Below are 20,509 nucleotides of genomic sequence, written 5' to 3' on the forward strand. Positions count from 1 at the left end.
TGTTAACATTTTTCTTCTTTTATTACTTGACTTAAATCAAAATATATTTATAAATAAAGATGATGAGATTTCTTGGGATTGAAAGTTTAGCCCTCCTCTCTCTTCTGATGGGTAAGATAATATTTTTTGTTTAAGGCACTTTTTTCAAAACAAGTGGGTACATAAAATACAAATATGTTCATTCTTCCTCTCTCATTTACTAGGCACCCATTTTTTTATGTTTAAAAATTAAACAAAAACATCAATAGGTGATGAGAGGCCAGCCTATTTAATCCAGGAAAGGTTACTAATTTTATTTTACTAGCTTTGATTTTAGAAATGATCTCTACTTTAAATTAATGCAATTGGCTAAGACTCTAGATCTGATAGTAGAATGGAATGAAAATGTATCACTTATTTCTTTCCTATTTTAATTGAAACACTTTATTTTAAAGTAATCCTTTATTTTTAAGGAGGTGAATTTCAGGGAAATGATTCGTTGGGTGTTCCAATTACACATGCATTATTTTTATAACTGTGGATAATAAGAGTGTAATAATTACTTTGACTCATGGATTCCAGGGCATTTTTCCGACTCTTGTATATCTAGCTGAGATTGGCTTTATACAGGATTGTTAGCAGATTTTTAAATTAATGTTCTCTTTGTTTACTAAAAATATTTTGAATTTATTATTTGGATTCTGAGAAAGGGTTTGTTTTGTTTTATTGGAAATTTTAGAAATATATTTGATTTAATATAGCTTTTTCAATGTTTGGATTGGAAGGATTCATTCAGCTGTGATTATTCTTGATTCATAATTTTGCTGTTGTAATATTTCCTGAGGTTTACACTACAGATGCCTTCTTTCTTTCTTTTTAAAATATATTTATTATTGATTTATTTAGGAAATTTATATTGCTGCCTAATTTCACATGGCAAGGCAGCTTACAGGACATAAAATTACAATATAAAAGAAATAAAAATAATAAAAATAATAAAATAATAAACCTGCTTTACCAGGTGACAACACATACTCATACCAGCCAGTTAATGGGCTCTATTTCACTGTGGGTTTTCCAGGCCTGCGGGCAGAACAACGTCTTCAGGGCTTTCCAAAAGAGTAGAAGCCAGTCTAATTTCTGAAGAAATGATGTTCCAGATGGAGGAAGCCACCACTGGCCTTTTCTCTTGGTCCCATCAAATATATCACCTTAGTGACAGGACCCGCAACATTCCTTGCCTCTCCAGTCTAGTGAGCTAGGTCAATGTGACTGGCAAAAGATGGTCCCTCAGAGGGCTGATCCCAAGCCATCAAAGGCTTTGAATTGCATCTGGAAGTGAATCGGCAACCAAGCAACTCCTACAGGAGAGATAATACCTGTATGCATCAAGGTCTACACAAAACCATGCACCAGTTGCACCCATTGAGGTTTCCAGATACTTTTCGTGTGCAGCCTCATTTAGAGCATGCTGCAATAGTCAAGACAGGAGGTGATTAAGGCTTGAGTGACTGTGGGTAGGAAAGGGCATAACTGGTGCATAACCCGCAGTTGTGTAAATGCCTTTCTCGCCATAACTACCACCCGCTCTTTTGAGTCCAGGAAACCCCCCAGATTATGCACAGGATTTGTTTGGGTCAGTGCCACATCATCCAAGATGGCAATTCTCCATGTACCAAATAACCACCAATCCAGAGCCACTCGGTCTCACCAGGGTTCAGTTTCAACCTGTTGCTCCCCATCCAGTTCCTAACAGTCCTCCAGGCACTAAAGGTCATGGCGTCGTTTAACTCACCATGGGTTGAGATATACAACTCAGTTATATTTATCTTTAGGACCAAGTTTTTTCCAGATTAATCTAAATAAATATTAGATAAATATTAAAAAACAGGAGAAGGCAACCCAATTCATTTCTGGACTCCAAGCCACATGGCTCAGAACTATAGGAAGTAGAGACAAAAATTATATATCAGCTATCTCTAATATTAGAAGGCATAATTCGAAAGATGGTTTTCATTTGCTTATTGTCATTTCAAAAATGCCTTTTCTATTGAATGCAATGATTTATTATATTTGCAATAATTAGAATCAGTATGGTATGAATGATAATACAGCATATAACTAAGAGAGTAGAAAACTTACATTAATGTAGAAAAGTTTAAAGATGGAAAGGCACATCTTCATGAAAGAGAAAATTCACATCTTCTGTCTATCTGTTGATGGATTTAACTCCCATACATCCAAGATCTGACACTGATTTTCATAGTAGGGTGTACCATATTTTGGCTGCGAAAATGTGGAAAATCATTAGATAGTAGCAAAAGTATACAAAGACACTGGTTCTTTGTTGTTATCAAGAATTTCTGTTGAAATAATACTTCAAATTGTGGTGTTCTCACATGGTGCTAATTGGGTGCTCCAAACCTTACCAGATATAGACTGTTATCTATTGCTAAAACTAATGTATCATTCCACTGCAAAGTTTCTTCACTTAAATAGAGGATATGGCTTTGAATCTTGGATTATATTCAGATATGGATCAAGTCAGGGGTGAAAAGTGAACATTTTCCCTACTGGTTCTGTGAACGTGACTTATTTTGTGGACATGGCTTGAGGTCTGGTAGGTATGACTTCAGATGTGTGTGGCTTGGTGGTAAAGTGACTCATTGGGCTTGCTTTGTGGTCATGTGACTAGATGTGTGTGGCTTGGTCAAATGGCTAAGTCGATGTCACAAAAATCTGAAAAAAAAAGCTTTACACTTTACACACAAAAGACAAGTAGCTTGCACACCATGCAAAGGCATCTGTACTGACTGATACTCAATGCAAAAGTACACAAAATGGCACTAGCAACAGATTTAACACATTTAATAATTTTAACAGATTTACAGAGTTGGAAGAAGGGACCTTGGATGTCATCTAGTCCAACACTTGCCTAACCAAAATTGCAAAAGCACACAACATTCCACTTTTATTTTATTTATATTTTTAGATAAGAGCAGCTAAATTTAAAACTTCCTAATTTTTAAATGGCTATGTCTAAAAAACTCCTAAAATAAACCACAAAGAAATACCCCCCCCATTTTACCATTTTTATTTTTTTTAAAAAGCCAACCACAACAACACCCAGTTATTTACCCAATTGAAGGCAGGCAGGCAGAATCTGTTGATCACAAAGAAGATGGATTGCAGGTTGCAATGCAATCCATCTCATTGGTGAGCAACTGGGTGCTTGCCTTCTTCCTTCAATTGAATAAATAACTATTTGTTTGTTTTTTGGATTTAAAAAAAGTGAAGCAAGCTATACTTGATGACCAGCAGCTCAGGATTTGGTCCAAAGAGCAAGGTAAGCAATCTGGAGGATGGGGGGGGAGGGGTGGTTAGCTAGGCAGCTTAGCCAGGCCAGGCAGGTGAGCCAGGGGAAGAGGGATGGCATCAGGCCCAGGTTCCAGGGTGTGAAAGACAAGCAATTTGTTTGTTTGTTTGTTTGTTTGTTTGTTTGTTTGCTTGCTTGCTTGCTTGCTTGCTTGCTTGCTTATGTATGTATGTATGTATGTATGTATGTATGTATGTATGTATGTGTATATGTATATGTATATATACCGCCCCTCTCCGCAGACTCGAGGCGGCTCACAACAACAGCATTAACCTCACAGGTCAGGACTAATCACAGCAGAGAAAAGGAAAGATGCCGACCTCTGCATTATTTTAGACTGGGTGAGGAGGGGGTGACCCCAAGGACCAGTAAATTTAATTTAAATTAATTTAATTTATTCGACTTCTATGCCGCCCAATCCCATAGGACTCAGGGCAGCTTACAACAATAAAAACAATAAATAAAAAGAAGTCGAACAACAAAAAATAAAACCCCCGAACCCTAACAAACCCAATTATAATCACCCACCACCAAAAAACCCCTAATCTAACAAACATCCATACCAACAAACATAATTTGTAAAGTCTGACCTCCAACCTTTTGCAAAATGAAAACATGAGCTAGCAGCGAAAAGGGGCTGTTTATTTTGGTGAAATTGGGTCCTCGCTACTCTGTCATTATGAGAGGATATTCTAAGGAATTTACATGAGGGGCACCCAGGGATGGTCAGGATGAAGTCACTGGCACAGAGCTATGTGTGGTGGCCCAAAATGGATAAACATAGAGGATTGAATTGCGGGGGGCATTCTATGCCAGGAATCTAGGGCATTGCACCCAAAGTCCCCTGTGTATGAATGGGAACAACCTAGGGCTCTTGGTCATGCATACAGATTTTGTGGGGCCATTCCACAGGCAAACATTTTTAATAGTCATACTCTAAATGGCTGGAAGTTGTGTTAATGCCCACAGCAATCATAGAAGCAGTTATGGTATTAAGAAAATTATTTGCCACACATGGGCTGCTTGATGTAATAGTGTCTGATAGTGGGCCTCAGCTAATGTCCACAGCATTCTAGGAATTTTTAGCAAGTCAAGGAATAAAACACACCTTAATAGCTCCTTTCAAGCTGAGCAGCAATGGGTTAGCGGAATGCACAATAAGAGTCACTAAAGAAGCCTTGGGATGATTAGGTCCAGGGGACTTGCAAGCCCAAATAGACAAACTTTTAAGAACACAACATATAACACCTAGCACAACCACTGGCAAAACCCCAGCCAAGCTCCTAATGGGTAGGAAGCTCGAGTTTGTCCTGGATAGATTACATCCAAATGACCACAACCTAAGGGAAGGAAGGAATAATTGTTTGGGCTTTACTAAAAATGGAGCAAAATTATTTTTCTATCCTGCCACAGAAGCTTTCTTTTATAGTTCGAAAGAGAGAAAATTATCACCAGCGTCTCCTATCTTTTTCATCAGCCATTCAAAATGCACCTCCTATGTTTTTCACCAGCCAATCCTATGTTTTTTACCAGTTTTTACCTGTCACAGGTATGACAGTCATATAATTTTGGTATATAAAAAGGCCTGTAATCAAATGCCCCGTTGTGTCAAAATTTCAAAGCAATAGGTGAAAAGCTTTCTGAGATTTGAGGTCATGAAAAAAGGAGAGTTACATTTTTATTTATATAGATGAATAAATAATTCAAAAATATATCTTTCATGCCATGATAGACATTGTTGATCTAAAAGTGATCCTAATGTAGTACTGTATATAATTTCTAGATTATTTATACGCCCTCCTCTGTTTTATCTTTGGGTATCCTGTTCAATCCATTCAATTTCTTTTGATATTTCTCTTCTTGTCTTCACAGGCATTACAGAGGCCCAGCCAGCTCAAGGTGAATAAAAATTTCCATGGATTTCAGCTGCAGGGAACTCAGGACCCAGACATTAATCTTCCTATGTTGCTCTCCCCACAGCTTGTGGCCGATTTATCCCCTCTTCCCGAATAGTAGGAGGTTCAGAGGCTGAGGTGGGTTCATGGCCATGGCAGGCCAGCGTACAGATTTTTGAGTCACATCTCTGTGGGGGAACCCTCATTGCCTCACGCTGGGTTCTAACAGCAGCACATTGCTTTACCAGGTGAGATCAGTTTCCAAACTCCACTCCTTTCATACAAAACCTCACAAGGTTGATTCTCAGACTTCTGAAACTAATTTGTAAAACTTCATTCCCTTTACCAAGAGATCTGGCACTCTGGTGATAAGTTTATATCATTTTTTCACAGAGAAAGCATACATTCAAACTATAGCTATTGTTGGCCAGTCTTAACTCATGTTCTCCCATTCCTAAGGAAGTGAGTTTTCAGTTACCATTTGTCCAGTAGATTCTATGATTTGTGGGTATGTGTGGTGGGCGGAGATAATAAAACCCAATCTCCTCACAAGATTTTTTTTCCTGTTTCCCAACCATAATTTTAAAAATCTCTTCAATTTTCTCTTAACTACCTAATTTCAATTTCCTCTTTGTGGCTGAATTTTAAACAGTATATCCGTTTTCATTCCAATATTCCTGTTTATGTTTTATTAGCCAATTTCTCTGTCTACAGTCTCTCAGATCCTCCTCTATTTGCCATTCTTTTGGGATCCTACAATCTCTCCAATCCTGGACCAGAGTCGGTACTAGTAAAAGTGAAGCAAATTATCATTCACTCCAACTTCACTAAGCTCATAGAAGGCAATGATATTGCACTAATAGAACTCGAAAGCCCTGTGAATTTCACCCAGCGTATCCAGCCTGCCTGTTTACCAGGAACTTCCATTGTCTTCCCTCCCAGATTGGGTTGTTGGGTTGCAGGCTGGGGGAACATTGGACCACAAGGTGAGGCTATCGGATATATTTCTACATTATGCGTGAATCAGTGGTGGGACCCAAACTTTTTAGGACTGGTTCTCTGCCCTAATGAGTGACTGGGGAGGGGGGTGCTGGTGGGGTCATGTGATTGAGTGGATGTGGCCAACTCTACATCATTTCTGTGGGTGGTACCTTTATTGGACAGATAGGGTTAGGGGGGAATCCAAGAGACTCTGGTGAGAGTGGGTAAGAGGAAAGAAAGATCCAGCCTGTTTGTGTGTATGTTTGTGTGTGTGTGTGTGAGACAGAGAGAGAGAGAGAGAGACTAAATCAACCTAGACCAAAAAAGCTGGCTATGAGAAGAAGAGAAGCTGGGTAAGAAAGACCCAGACCAGGGGTGGGTTGCTCTTAGTTCAGCCTAGTTCTTCAAACTGGTAGCGGCAGCAGTAGGAGGCTCTGCCAACCCGCTTGGGATACATCTATGCATGTGTAGAAGCATCGCACACATGCACAAGTGCACGCACAAACCAGTAGCAACCAGTTTTAGGACCCACTACTGACACAGATGCTTCCCAGATCCCCTCATCCCAGAAGAAGAAAACCTCACACTCTTTCCTCTCTGCTAGCCCACTTCTTCACGCGGGATCACCCAGCAGTGGAGACTGAGAGAGGGAAGGGGGCAGTGGATACCACTAGCATTGATGGAAGAGTGCCACACAGAAATGGAAGTACACAGAAATGCTGCCCCCTTCTCCCTCTCTGTCTCTGTTGCTTGGCAATCCTGTGCAAAGAAGGGGACTAGCAGAGAGGGGAAGAGTGCGAGGTTGCTGCTTCTGGCATGAGGCGACCATGGACATGTCTCTTCCTCTTGCATTGTTTGGCCCATTTTAGGCCACTTTTCAGGCCATTTTCGGGCTAATATTGAGGTCATGCAGAATTAGAACAACTGGTTCAGGAGAACTGGTCTGAAGTGTGTAATATACTGCATATCTATATATCTATATATTTTATCCCGCCCTCTCTTTCCTTCTATTCCTCTATCCATCTGCCCAACTATCTAATATCTATCTGTCTGTCCTTCTGTCTGTCTACCTATCCCTCTAGGCAGAACCTAAGGGAAGAGCTTTCTCTGTGGAAGCCCCGGCCCTCTGGAATCAGCTCCCCCGGAGATTCGCACTGCCCCAACCCTCCTCACCTTCCAAAAGAGTTTAAAAACTCATATTTGCTACCAGGCTTTGGGCTTTTAGATCTTCCTCCTGACCAATGAATGTTTTCAGTATGATTGTGAATGATTGGTTTGATAGGTTTTCTTTTAATTGAATTTAATGGGTGTTTTAATGTATTATTAATTGGATTCATATTATTGTTCTGTTTTTGTACTTGCTGTTGGCTGCCCCGAGTCCTCGGAGAGGGGTGGCATTCAAATCCAATTAAATAAATAAATAAATGCACCGGAGTATAAGACGCACCTTAGTTTTTGGGGAGGAAAATAAAAGGGAAAAAATCTGCCTACCAGATATTCATCTGGCTAGCATCCTTAGTCTGGTCAGCTTCAGCATAGTATTTTATCCCCTGGTTAGGGCTTAAAAACCCTTATTTGGAGAGAGGAACAATGAAAGTACTTGCAAGCCAGTAAGAGCTGGGAACATTGTTAGAACCTGGTTAGGACTGGAAAGAAATATTTGGAGCAAGTAGAGCAATGAAAAAAAGTCTTTGCAGACTTAGAGCTTGGAAAACATTCTTTGCAGAGAGTAACATTGAAAGAGCTTGCAAGCTGGTGAGAGCTGGAAATACTGTTAGCACCTGGTTAAGGCTGGAAAGAAACATAGAGCAAGTAGAAAAATGAAAAAAAGCCTGAAAAGACTTATGGCGTGGAAAATATTTTTCGCAGAGAGTAACAATGAAAGTGCCTGCAAGGTAAGAACTAGGAAGATTGTTAGCACCCAGTTAGAGCTGAAAAAAAGCTTCAAAAAAACCCCTACATTCAGAGTATAACACGCACTCAAATTTTCAGCCACTTTTAGGGAGGAAAAGGGTGCATCTTATACTCCTAAAAACATGGTATCTATCTAATTTAGCTATATATCTTCAATATACCTAAGTCTATATATTTTGTCCTTCTCTCTCTCTTTTTCCTCTACTCCTCTATCCATCTACCCAGCTATCTAATCTCTATCTGTCTGCCTGCCTGCCTGCCTGCCTGCCTGCCTGCCTGCCTGCCTGCCTGCCTGCCTGCCTGCCTGCCTGCCTGCCTGCCTGCCTGCCTGCCTGCCTATCTATCTATCTATCTATCTATCTATCTATCTATCTATCTATCTATCTATCTATCTAATCTATCTAATCTATCTAGCTATCTAGCTATTTAGCTATTATATGAAGTGATACCTCTACTTCAGAACTTAATTCATTCCATGACTAGATTCTTAAGTAGAAAAGTTCTTAATTAGAAGCAATTTTTCCTATAGGAATCAATGTAAAAGCAAATAATGTGTGCAAACCTATTAGGAAAGAAATAAAAGCTCGAAATTTAGGTGGGAGGAGGAGGAGGAAGAAGAAGAGGAGGAGCACAGTTGCTGCCAAAGGAAGAAGGTGAGGTGATGGGAATCAAAAAAATCCAAAACTTTAAGGCTTAAAAAAAAAAAGATGAGCACGCCCCTCGCATACACCCAGTGCAAGGCTGTTTCCACCACTGAAAGGTTCCTCTGGCAGCCCAGAAAAGCCCGAGATGGCCGGGATTAAACGGGGAATGGCAGGAAATTGGCCGGGTCTTCGTGCCACTCTCAAATTTCCTGGGAAATTTTTCCGGGCTCTGGTTCTTAAGTAGAAAATGGTTCTTAAGAAAAGGCAAAAAATCTTGAATACCCGATTCTTATCTAGAAAAGTTATTAAGTAGAGGCTTTCTTAAGTAGAGGTACTACTGCATATCTATATGAGGTTCCATCTCTTTTAGTGTTTATAGCTACTCATAGGTAAGTATGTTCCAAATAATTAGTGGAAATATAGGTAGTCCTTGAATTATAAAAATTGGGATCAGAAGTTTAGTTTTAAGTTATTATGGTTGTAAGTCAAAGTACCACATGGCCAGCCTTGATTCTACAACCATTTTTATGATGGTTGTGCAATGATGTCATTAAACAAATTATACTGTATTGTCATAGATGTGAATCTATTTTATCCAATGGGTTTTTTTGTAGACTTTTTTTGTTTTAATTGCTTATATCTTAAATAAAGCCAGAAACAAGTTAAGCAAGTTAATACACATACTCATAAAATTAGAACCTTATGATGCCCCCAACTTCTACTAATTGACTCTATTGGAATGAAGTAACATTTTGAGATGGGTTTGTGAAGACTAACATAAAAGAATAGTTTTTCTGCAGGAAAAACAATGAATAAAAATAGAATTAAGTTATCAAAGATTTTTTTACCCACCTGGACAGAAAAAAGGCTTATTCACCTTTAATCATTGTTTAGAATTTGTGTAATTTAAATAATTGCTTAAATAAGAGCAGGGATAATATTTGATGAATAATTGTTTACATTTGTTTAGATTTCAGCAGCAATAAATACCTTGACAAACTGTTTACTTTGCTGAAATTCATTCTTTTAAACAGATGTTTTGCTTTCTTCTTTGATGGATTCTGAAGAAATACATTTCTTTTCTCTTTTTCTCAGTCCCACTTCCTGAACCTGAGCTTTTGCAGGAAGTGCTTCTCCCCCTTATTGATAGAGCTACCTGTGAGGTTTTTTACAGTGACTTCAAAGAGCCTGGGATGGCAGCTGTAATAAAAGATGATATGATATGTGCAGGCTACATGGAAGGAGGGAAGGATGCTTGCCAGGTAATAATCATTTCTGTGCATGTGCCTTTGAGTCATTGTTGACTTCTACTGATTACCTGGCAAAGTTCCTTTTCTTGGCAAAAATTTGTGGGAATGGCTTTCTCTTGCCTTCTTTTTAGGGATGAGAGACTTGACCAAGATTACTCAACTAGGTTTGAGCTAGAATTCACATTCTTTTGGTTTGTAAGCCTAGTAATGTAACCATTACAGAACCTAACATTCTTTTTTATTCATTCTTAGCATATTGCAGTTTTTCTCCTAGCTATATATATAGGGAGAAAGGGAAATGAGTCCCCACGGATTTTACTCTGCTAGTCATTGCCAACTATCAAGAGGCAGGGTTGTGGTGGTGCTCATATCTATTTCAAGACCATTGAGCCAGTAATGTCCAACGGTCATGATGTTATGGAGCACTGTTATGTTCCCACGAATGTGCTATTTGCATTTGAATGCTTTCAAATTGCTAGGTTGACAGGAGCTGGAATAAGGACAGAAACGTACTCTACAATGTGCAGCTTGATTCTCAAGCTGAGCTTTCCAGCTGACAAGCCCATCATGTTAACCGTGAGCCAACAAAGATACACACACACCTTGAGTAATTGATGAATTTGATGTATGCAGATTAGTTGATGTTTAGTTGATTAGGGGTGACATCCTGAGTAGTTGTGGTCTACAGTTGGAGCCTACAGACAAAATACAACCACCACCAAAAAGCCAAACCACAGCAGAACTTCCAACTGCTGCATCCCCCCCCCCGACAAGCGTACAAAGCAAACTGATACACACCATAAACACATGACCAGACCACAAACTCACAGCCAAACCAAAACTCAGGATGTTACACTACAGTCAATACATTACAAAACAACTGATTAATCTGCAGGCTCTAACTGCCACAACTACTCAGGATGTCACCCCTAATCTGCAAACATCAACTAATTTGTATACACCAATTGCATCAATTACTCAAGGTGTTACCCCACCAACTAACCAGGAAGTTTCAACACACCTTGTAGCAGCTGAACCAGCACTCCACATGTACCCACCAGTATTTGTTGAGGGACGGCAGCTCAGATCACGTTTTGTTCACCAGAGCACAAAGCCGAAAGCATCAGCCTGAAGATGACAAGTGGAACCTCATGCAGAAATGGAGAAAAAAAGATGGTGGTGCATATGGGGCCACCAAGAGAGCTGATTTGTGAGCATGACCAGCACCTGGTTCAGCAAGCAGGGAAAAATTCCCGCTACCAGTTCTAAAGAACTGGTCCATACTGGGAGGAAACCACCTTTGCTCCCTACCCTTCTAATATGTAGAGTCTCAGCAACCAAGGAACTTCATTTGATGAGTTCTAGAAATAATTTCTGCCATGGCACTTGTCCTCTGGAACATCATTCTACTTGAATGAGATTGGCCCCTGAATAGATGGATTTGGTCAAATCATGACCTCCAAAGTTAATATTAAGGAAAGTTCACTACTAAATTATTAAATATTGGGGAATTGCTACATTACTAAATTATTCCTAAATTCTTGAATTTAGATATTGAATTTTCATGGGGCTAGTTAAACAGCATTAAATATTCTGCAATGTAGCACCAGTTCATAATATGTATTGAACAACAAAATAAGCGTAAAATGGCTTCTGTATTTCTCATATATTTTAATATGCCTTTTAATGCAAGCTTTTTCCATTTATTGCAAAGATATCTGCAAAATGAATTTGTTATTAATTATAATTATAAGAGGTATTTTGTTTGTATACATCTATTTTCCTGAGTAAGATTTACTCTCTTTTTTATATTTGTCTAAGGTGTTTCTCATGGTTATCCCAAATGTGCTTTTTCAAGAGGAAACTGAAATTTGGGTTTTTAATATTTGCTTTTGTTACAAATATACTGATTGAACAAGGTCAGTTTATCATTGGGTGAAGAGAGGCAATTGCCCCATGCTTGTGAGCTATGAGTGGAAATCAGTGAGCTATTCCTTCCGAGCCCTCTTATCATTTTCCTTTCTTGGAATACAGAGCATTTTATCCCACCCAAAATGTCTTGGTTAAAGTCTTTGGGTAATATGATATAATCATGTATCTAAGGTTGAAATAAGAGTCACCTATCAATCATACGCAAGTACTTTTTCTGAAAGTAGAAGATTCATGTTATATTCTTAGAAAGTAATGTTTTATTCCTTTATTTTACAGGCAGACTCAGGGGGACCATTGCTTTGTCCATGGAATGGAGATTGGGTTTTGGCTGGTATAGTAAGCTGGGGAGATGTCTGTGCTGCCCCAAAACGCCCTGGTGTTTACATTCGGGTTAGCAGCCACACCAATTGGATTTTGAGACATGCTCCAGAAGTAAAATCTAGTTTCATTGATGCCCTAAACCTAAGTACCCCTAGCAATGGATGTTCCTTGGTTGCTTTTGCTAATATAGCTATGCTTCTCTCATTAACTATCAATATTATATCTATTATTATATATTAATAAAACTTGGTAGAGTATGAATTTGTCTAGCTTACTTGCTATAATCTGTATGACTGCTTTAAGTGGAAAATAATGAAACTTTGATTTTGTGTTTTACCTATTAGATTGATAGATTCTTAAAGAAATGGCTGGTTTATATTATTATGAAAAAAGTTGGGATATGATGTTAATGCCTTATTTTATTGCAGCAGAGAGAGTTGGAATCAACACTTCTTTTTCTTTTTCCTAACCCTGCCTCACTTTTCTCCCTCACTGCTTTCCTATTTATTTTTGTATTTTGTATCTTATTGCGATCACCCAGGGAAAAGGCACAGAGGCACAGTCAGCTGATAGTACAAACTCCCCTTTCTTGCTCTAATTTCCCCCCAAAAGCTCCAAAATTTACAGCAAGTCCTAGAGCAAAATGCTCTCACACACATCTCCAGCTATCTCTGGCTGCAAGTAGTCCAGCAAAACATTGTTAGTACAATGGCTTCAAGGAAAGAAGACCAATGAGGCAAGTTAACAAGGCATTGAGTCCAGGAAGTGAAGGAGCAGAACAATGAGTACACAAAGCAAAGGAACAAAGCAATGAGTCCATGAAGCAAAGGAACAAGGCAATTTTTTCTTCGCTGAAAGTGTTTAGTTGGCAAAATAGCTGCTAACAATATATTTGCCCAGCATCCCCGCACAGAAGATCATGGAACATGAATGTAATTCTGCACTATTCCGTTTTGAAAGAAATAAACACTACTCTGTGCAAGGACTACAAAAATTTCGACTTCTTGTCGATTATGCTTTGTGGGAAAATGATCTCCACTGGAAACCCTTCAATGAACATTTCTTTTATGTAGTTTAAAAATAGTTATGTTCTTTTGTTTTTTATTCTTGCTTATATATATATATATATATATATATATATATATATATATATATATATATATGTCAAATGTTTAAGCTGAATTTGAAAATTAAGGGAGACTAGGATAGATCTATTTCGGCCTTATTTTGGCCTCATCAGCTAGCCATACCCACTGGGACTTGAACTGCAACCTTTGCCCTGTGAGGCAGAGAAATATCCTCTAGGCTACAGTATCCAATCCCTTCAGCTCTGCACCAGGAAGGGTTACATATTTTTGTGTCGAATCACCCTGGTGTATTTGAAGGAACATCACAGCTCCTTATTTGCCTCTCGGCCCAACCCAGGGCCATTTCCAAGGCAGTTAATTTTATTGATAGATGACAATTCTATCTATATGTGTCACATGTTTTTTTTTGCTGAATTTGAAAATTAAGGGAGAGTAGGATAGATCTATTTTGGCCTTATTTTGGCCTCATCAGCTAGCCATACCCACTGGGACTTGAACTGCAACCTTTGCCTTGTGAGGCAGAGAAATATCCTCTAGGCTACAGTATCCAATCCCTTCAGCTCTGCACCAGGGAAGGGTTACATATTTTTGTGTCGAATCACCCTGGTGTATTTGAAGGAACATCACAGCTCCTTATTTGCCTCTCGGCCCAACCCAGGGCCATTTCCAAGGCAGTTAATTTTATTGGTAGATCACAATTCTATCTATATGTGTCACATGTTTTTTTTTTTTTTTTTGCTGAATTTGAAAATTAAGGGAGACTAGGATAGATCTATTTCGGCCTTATTTTGGCCTCATCAGCTAGCCATACCCACTGGGACTTGAACTGCAACCTTTGCCTTGTAAGGCAGAGAATTATCCTCTAGGCTACAGTATCCAATCCCTATATATTAGTTTTCAATTTTTTTTCAAAAATGAAATAAAATTAAAAAGTTAAAATATTTTTATTCAAACAATATAAGTTATTACTGGAATTGAACAATTATAAAGAATGTATTAATAGTTATTGACATTTAATTCAAAGATTTTCAAAATTCACAATGTCTCCTGTTTTCCAATTATGTTAAAGAGGAATCTTATATTTGTATCTGACAAACATGCTCCTTTTTTCAGTTGATACCATCTTGATCTTGCCACTAAAAGATATGAATGGTCTTTTAATGGATTTTAGATATTTTTTTTATTGTTTTTACATGTTGTATGCCACCAGAGTCCGGAAGGAGTTAAGCGGCCTGTAAGCATGCTAGATAGACAGGCAGACAGACAGACAGACAGATCCTTGGGAAATTCTCAACTTTACTTTTGAGTAGAATGCCTGCAAGTGGTAACATACAGTAATTAAACAACAAAACTATGAAAGGGTTGGACTAGAACACCTCCACCTTCCAACTCTGTTATTCTAAATAAATTGAGTAGGAGGTTTGAGTAGAAGACATCCAAAGTTCCTTCCAATTCTTATTCTGAATAAAAATTGAGTAGGGGGTTGCATTACAAGATCTCCAAGGTTCAGCCACAACAATGCATGGCCAGGTACACTAGTATGCAAATAAAAGGGAAGGCTCAAAACTGTTAAGTCATTTTAAGGGTGTTTGTAGGCTTAGGGTTAGGATAGAAATATGTTTAGGAATGAAATTTAAGGTTAAAGTAGCCATATGATATCCATATTAAAGTCTCATATTTTTAATGAAAATATTAGTTTTACATTGATGAATATAAGAGCAAAAATAATGGATTATTTGTAGATGACCTTTTGTATACATACATCTACATACAGGCAGTTACATAAATGGCCCTACACAAAAGGTGCCAGGTTTTGACCTTCCTCACTAGCATTGGTCAACTCTGAACAGGATCCGTACCCAACATGGAGTCTCTTATGACTCATTATTTAAGTAGGTCTTGTCTCTACCCCTCAATATGACTGTGGTGCTCCTCGACAGAATATCCATCACATTCTGTCCCTCAAGAACTTACACTGCCATCTCCTTGATTGTCTGGGTGGACTTGACATTTGAACCACTAAATGTCCATGAATTTGCCATACACTAAATAAAAATAAAATAAAATGGATTATTTAGTCATTACAACCACCTATCCAAAACAGGTTGAAGGGACTGGCTTAATGATATCAATGGCTCCATTCCCCGAAATTCTTTGGGACCAAAAAATACCTGTCACTTCTTTTGGGTGCCTTCAAGTCAGTATCAGTTAAAAAAAGTTTCTCACCTCTACCCTGCAGTAGCAGTAGTCAAGAGTAGTGCTAGAAGTAGCAAAGGCATATCAGAAAACCTGCTCTACTTGCTTCTAGAATCTCCTAATCAGACCAATAGGCTTTGTTTCCTAGCAAAATATGTTTATGGCATGCTAAGGGTAAGCTTAAAAAAATTTAAAGTAGTGGGTCAAAAGGCAATCACGCTGTATGGGGTTCTTTTGCTAATTCCAGGCTTGTCTGTTTTTTTTTAAAGCATTTCTTTTTTTGTCACTTTTTGTGCCAGGGCAGGGAAGAAGTATATTTTATTTCATTTTTATTTAACTTTACTTGATTAATTTATATAGCTACATGCTGCCTCTTCCTGAATGGCCCAAGGTAACATGGATAATGAAGATCTAATATTAAATATATACATTTAGAAACAGCAACAAAAGGCTCTACATTTTCAAAGAGTTTCAAACAGGATTTAAGCTTTAACTCATTTTTTAAATGGTGTTAAGAAAAGGACTTCCATCCTAAACAGATTGTCCTCTAAGGATCTGAGAAGATGCCATGGTAATCTAGCTAAAGTTTCAATCAGTTTATTAAACATTATATCTTATTTCCATACCAACTTGGTACATTACAAGATTTAACAATCAAATTTCAGTAACAGTATTTAAGGGCCTTATGGCGGGGGGGGGGGGGGGAGGAGATTGAGAGCTGCACACCAATCTACAACTAATTGTCTGCCCATTCCTGATTAATGACCATCATAATAGTGGTCAGAAATCATAAAGGAGCTCCTTCACTCATTTGCTTTCAGAAGGCCAGAAAATTTATACTTCTGTCTGTGTTTTAATGTTCTGTGTTTAACTACGTCTTTTCCTATTTCACGCCATTCTATTTATTTTATTTATTTATTTTATTTGTCATACAAATATAGTATTGTAAACAGGTATAGTATTGTAAACAGGTAGTATGTTCTATCTCTTTTCTAGAGATAGAAAAGATAAAAACACGTTAGGACAGGAACGGTAGGCACAAAGGTGCACTTTTGCACACTCTTTACAGACCTCTTAGAACAGGGGAGAGGTCTATTGTAGATAATGTAAGATTGAAGATTTTGGGATTGGGGGAAGAAACAACAGAATCTGGTTTGTGAATTCCAGGTACTGACCACTCTATTGCTGAAATTGTATTTTCTGCAGTCTAGTTTGGAGCGATTTACATTTAGTTTGTATCTATTGCATGCTCTTGTGTTGTTGTTGTTAACGGTGAAGTAGTCGCCAAAAGGGAGTACATTGTGATGTATGATTTTATGAACAACAGTTAAATCAGTTCGGAGGCAAGCCATTCCACTGGTTAATTGTTCTCACTGTAAGGAAACTTCTTTGACAGATCCTGGTTCTCCTTCCTGGTTTAGATCACACATAGCACTGAACTACCACTAAGAGTCCCTTTTTTCATGCAGACCTTACCTTCTCTTGAAAGAGAATTAAACTCATGTATCTAACAAGTGTGAATAATATCTGGAAATGAAAGCAGCGGTAAAGTCTCTCCTGGAATCAAAGGAAAAATGAAGATACCACCAACTAGAATGTAGGAGGAATCCTTGACATAGCACAACCGAACCTTGGTTGTATCATCAATCAGGCTGTCAATCAAGCATACAAAATCACTTCCATGTCAAAAATGTTTCAGAAGAGAAAAGTGCTACTGAGAGGAAGGGATATACTATACATACTTATTTTATTTTTTTATTTATTTAATCAAATATATGTTTGTAATATATATAGATCTAGCATTGTTTATATACAATGACCTCTTAGGAATCGAATGAGGTCAACAGTGAACAATATAAGGGTAAAGTTTTGAGGGTTTGGTGACAAAACCACAGTCAGGTAGTGAGTTCCAGTCATTAACCACTCTGATTGTTTGTTTGTTTGATTGACTGACTGACTGACTGACTGACTGACTGATTGATTGATTGATTGATTGATTGATTTGTATGCTGCCCTTCTCCAAAACCTCGGGGCAGCTAAAGTCATGTTTTCACATGTTGTCCACAGACAAGTTTGGGTTGGTTCAATTTGAGTTTGTATCTGCTGTGTGCTTGTGTATTGTTGTGGTTGAAGCTGAAGTAGTCATTGATAGGTAGGATGTTGTAGCAGATACTTTTATGAGCCATGCTTAGGTCTTGCCAAAAGCAACGTAGTTCTAAGCTTTCTAAGCCTAGGATTTCAAGTCTGGTTGCGTAAGGTATTCTGTCAAGAATAGAAGAGTGGCGGGCTCTTCTAGTAATTTGTATTTTCTACTAAAACCTTCAGATACAAAAGGACATTTCAATAAAGGACTGATAAAATAACCCAGAAAATAATGCAGGGAGCACAGGAGAGAGATCTGTGAACGAGATGATGGCATTAGTATTTTTACTAATTCCTTGCATATCATGCAAGACTTCCATAGTTAAATGTGGATTGCATATTCTTGACTTTCACCTCTCACCTCTTCATTTTTACATCTCATAGTTTTATTCTCTCCAATACATTAACATTTACAGAAGAACTTCTTCCAAAAGATTTAATAAAATTAAGTAAGAAACTAGGATTTTTAATATTTATTTTAAATGTGTTCCTTATGATTTTACCTATTACTTTACCCAGTAAAGACATTTGGATGGAGCAAATGTTGAAATATTATTCCATCCAAATTAATATATATTAGGGTCTTTTCTATATAAGTTCTAGATACCGTATTTTTCGGCGTATAAGACGCACCAGTCACACTAACTCCTCCTAATTATTTAAATAGATTTACTTCAAACATGACTAAGTCAGGGTTTAACTCAGCTGCCTTAATACTAAAAGAAGACACTATTACGTTTCAGATCATACTTTTACAGAACTTTAAAACTGATGTGGCTTTCTGGAAGTATTCTCTGCTATTTAAAAGAAGATACAATAGCACTGGGTCTCATCAGATCAAGCATTTAATTTAAAAAGCTTCTTCATTTTGTTAAGTTGTCTAGAACAATAATAAAGCAGTCTTTAAAAATAAGTCAAATAATTTGAACATTATATAGACATTTATAGTTATTGACTTACCTCCTTGCAGTTTCAGCAGCCCAACATTGCCAGCAGTCCATCTCCCAGCAATTTACCTCCTTGCAGCTGGTTTCACTTTTAATTTTAGCATGTGGCCTGCCTGTGCAAATGCCCCCTTTGCCACAGTTGAGAGGTGATGTTCTAAGTTCAGCTGTGGATCAAGGAGGACTCCCAAGTTGTAGACCCTTTCTGAGGGGGTCAAAAGTTTCCTCTCCCCAGGGTGATAGATGGACAGATGGAATTGTCCTTGGGAGACAAAACCCACAGCCACTCAGCCTTATTGGGGTTGAGCCTGATCCTGTTAAGACCCAAATTTATTTGTTTAGAAAATTTATATGATCACCCAGCTCACAGTGATTCCAGGCAGTTTTCAGAAATAAAACCCCAAATACAAACCCCAATAAGCTTTCACCTCTTTGGTGACAACAATCAAACAAGCCACTTTATGGGCTTTGCCAAAACTGCATTTTCAGGGCCTTATGGAAAGTATCTAGGTGGGGACTAGTGATGGGCAAACCAAACAAAATTCGGCGAGTTCGTGTGAACTTGGCAGCTGGTTCCGGCAAGTTCGCCGAACCTAAGCCCGAATCCACCAAACCCTTTGGGGGGCTGGGCTTTGACATCATTGAGACATCACTTCCTGGCTTTCAGTGCGGAGGCTTTAGGAGTGGGGGTGGGAGATTCCCCTCTGCCTGCCACCCCCCCTCCCCTTTGACATCGGAAGGCAGCTTTGATGGCTAATCCCAAATCCAGGAGCTCCGCACAGATTTCAGAAACTTACATTTTTGTCCAGCTTGATCTTTTGTCCAGCCTTCCTGTCTTTGCAGCTGACAGCAGAGCAAATGAGTGAGCAGGTCTTCCACCCCCCTACCCACTGCCGTGGAGGACTGGGCAAAAGTGGCAGTGGGGATCTTCACTGCTTTAAGGCCCCCCTTGCTCACTTGCTCTGCTGCTGGCTGGAAAGACAGGAAGGCTGGGTTTCAGAGGTTAAGGTGGGAGAAAATTTAGGTTGCAGTGACCATCTATGTTTGTGGTTTGATGTAAAAACTGAATGTGAGCAATCCTATACTGCAACCAAAGTATTAGATTTCAGAAAAACAAATTTTAATGCAATGGGGGAATATTTAAATAATGAATTAAAGGGGAGGGATAAAATGGCAGGAGCGAGCACCCAGTGGACTGTATTAAAAAAGGCCATCTTAAAAGCCACTGGACTGTATGTAAGGCAAATAACTAAAGGTAAAAGGAAGAAGAAACCGCTATGGTTTAGCAATGATGTAAGGGCTATAGTCAATGAAAAAAAGGCTGCCTATAGGAGGTATAAAGAGTCTGGAAGTACTGTATAGCTGATAGAGAGGTGTATAAAATGAGACAGAAGGAGGCAAAACAGATAATATATGCTGCTAAAGCCTCAAAAGAGGAAGAAATTGCCAAATCTGTAAGGAAGGGGGATAAAACCTTCTTCGGATATATTAGTGATATGAAGAAGAAAAACTGCAGCATCACGAAGCTTAGTACCAGAAATAATACATGCATTGATGGGAATAAGGAGATCGTTGACCATTTCAATAGCTACTTCTGTTCAGTTTTCTCAAAAGACACCTTACAATATAATACTATAGATGGATATAGCATTGCTTCCAGCTGTACAGATTCAGCTCCAGTGATCTTAGAAGCCGATGTCTTAGAAGAGCTTGAACGGTTAAAGATAAATAAGGCAATGGGTCCAGATGGCATCCACCCCAGAGTTCTTAAAGAACTCAGATCTGTCATTGCTACCCCCCTGACTGATTTGTTTAACCAATCCCTGTTAACAGGAGATGTTCCTGAG

At 38.5% G+C, this 20,509-nt stretch overlaps 1 protein-coding gene across 1 annotated transcript; it reads left to right on the forward strand.

Moving 5' to 3' along the window:
• On the forward strand, positions 1-13,448 carry LOC139155259 (serine protease 27-like). Its single transcript, XM_070730370.1, has 6 exons — positions 1-111; positions 5,228-5,254; positions 5,336-5,498; positions 5,965-6,236; positions 9,885-10,051; positions 12,248-13,448. Exons 1-6 carry the CDS (start codon positions 60-62, stop codon positions 12,530-12,532), a joined length of 966 nt encoding a protein of 321 aa, XP_070586471.1. The 5' UTR covers positions 1-59; the 3' UTR covers positions 12,533-13,448.
• Positions 13,449-20,509: the final 7,061 nt, after the last annotated feature.

Source organism: Erythrolamprus reginae, unplaced genomic scaffold (assembly GCF_031021105.1).
Source record: "Erythrolamprus reginae isolate rEryReg1 unplaced genomic scaffold, rEryReg1.hap1 H_1, whole genome shotgun sequence".
NCBI lineage: Eukaryota > Metazoa > Chordata > Lepidosauria > Squamata > Dipsadidae > Erythrolamprus > Erythrolamprus reginae.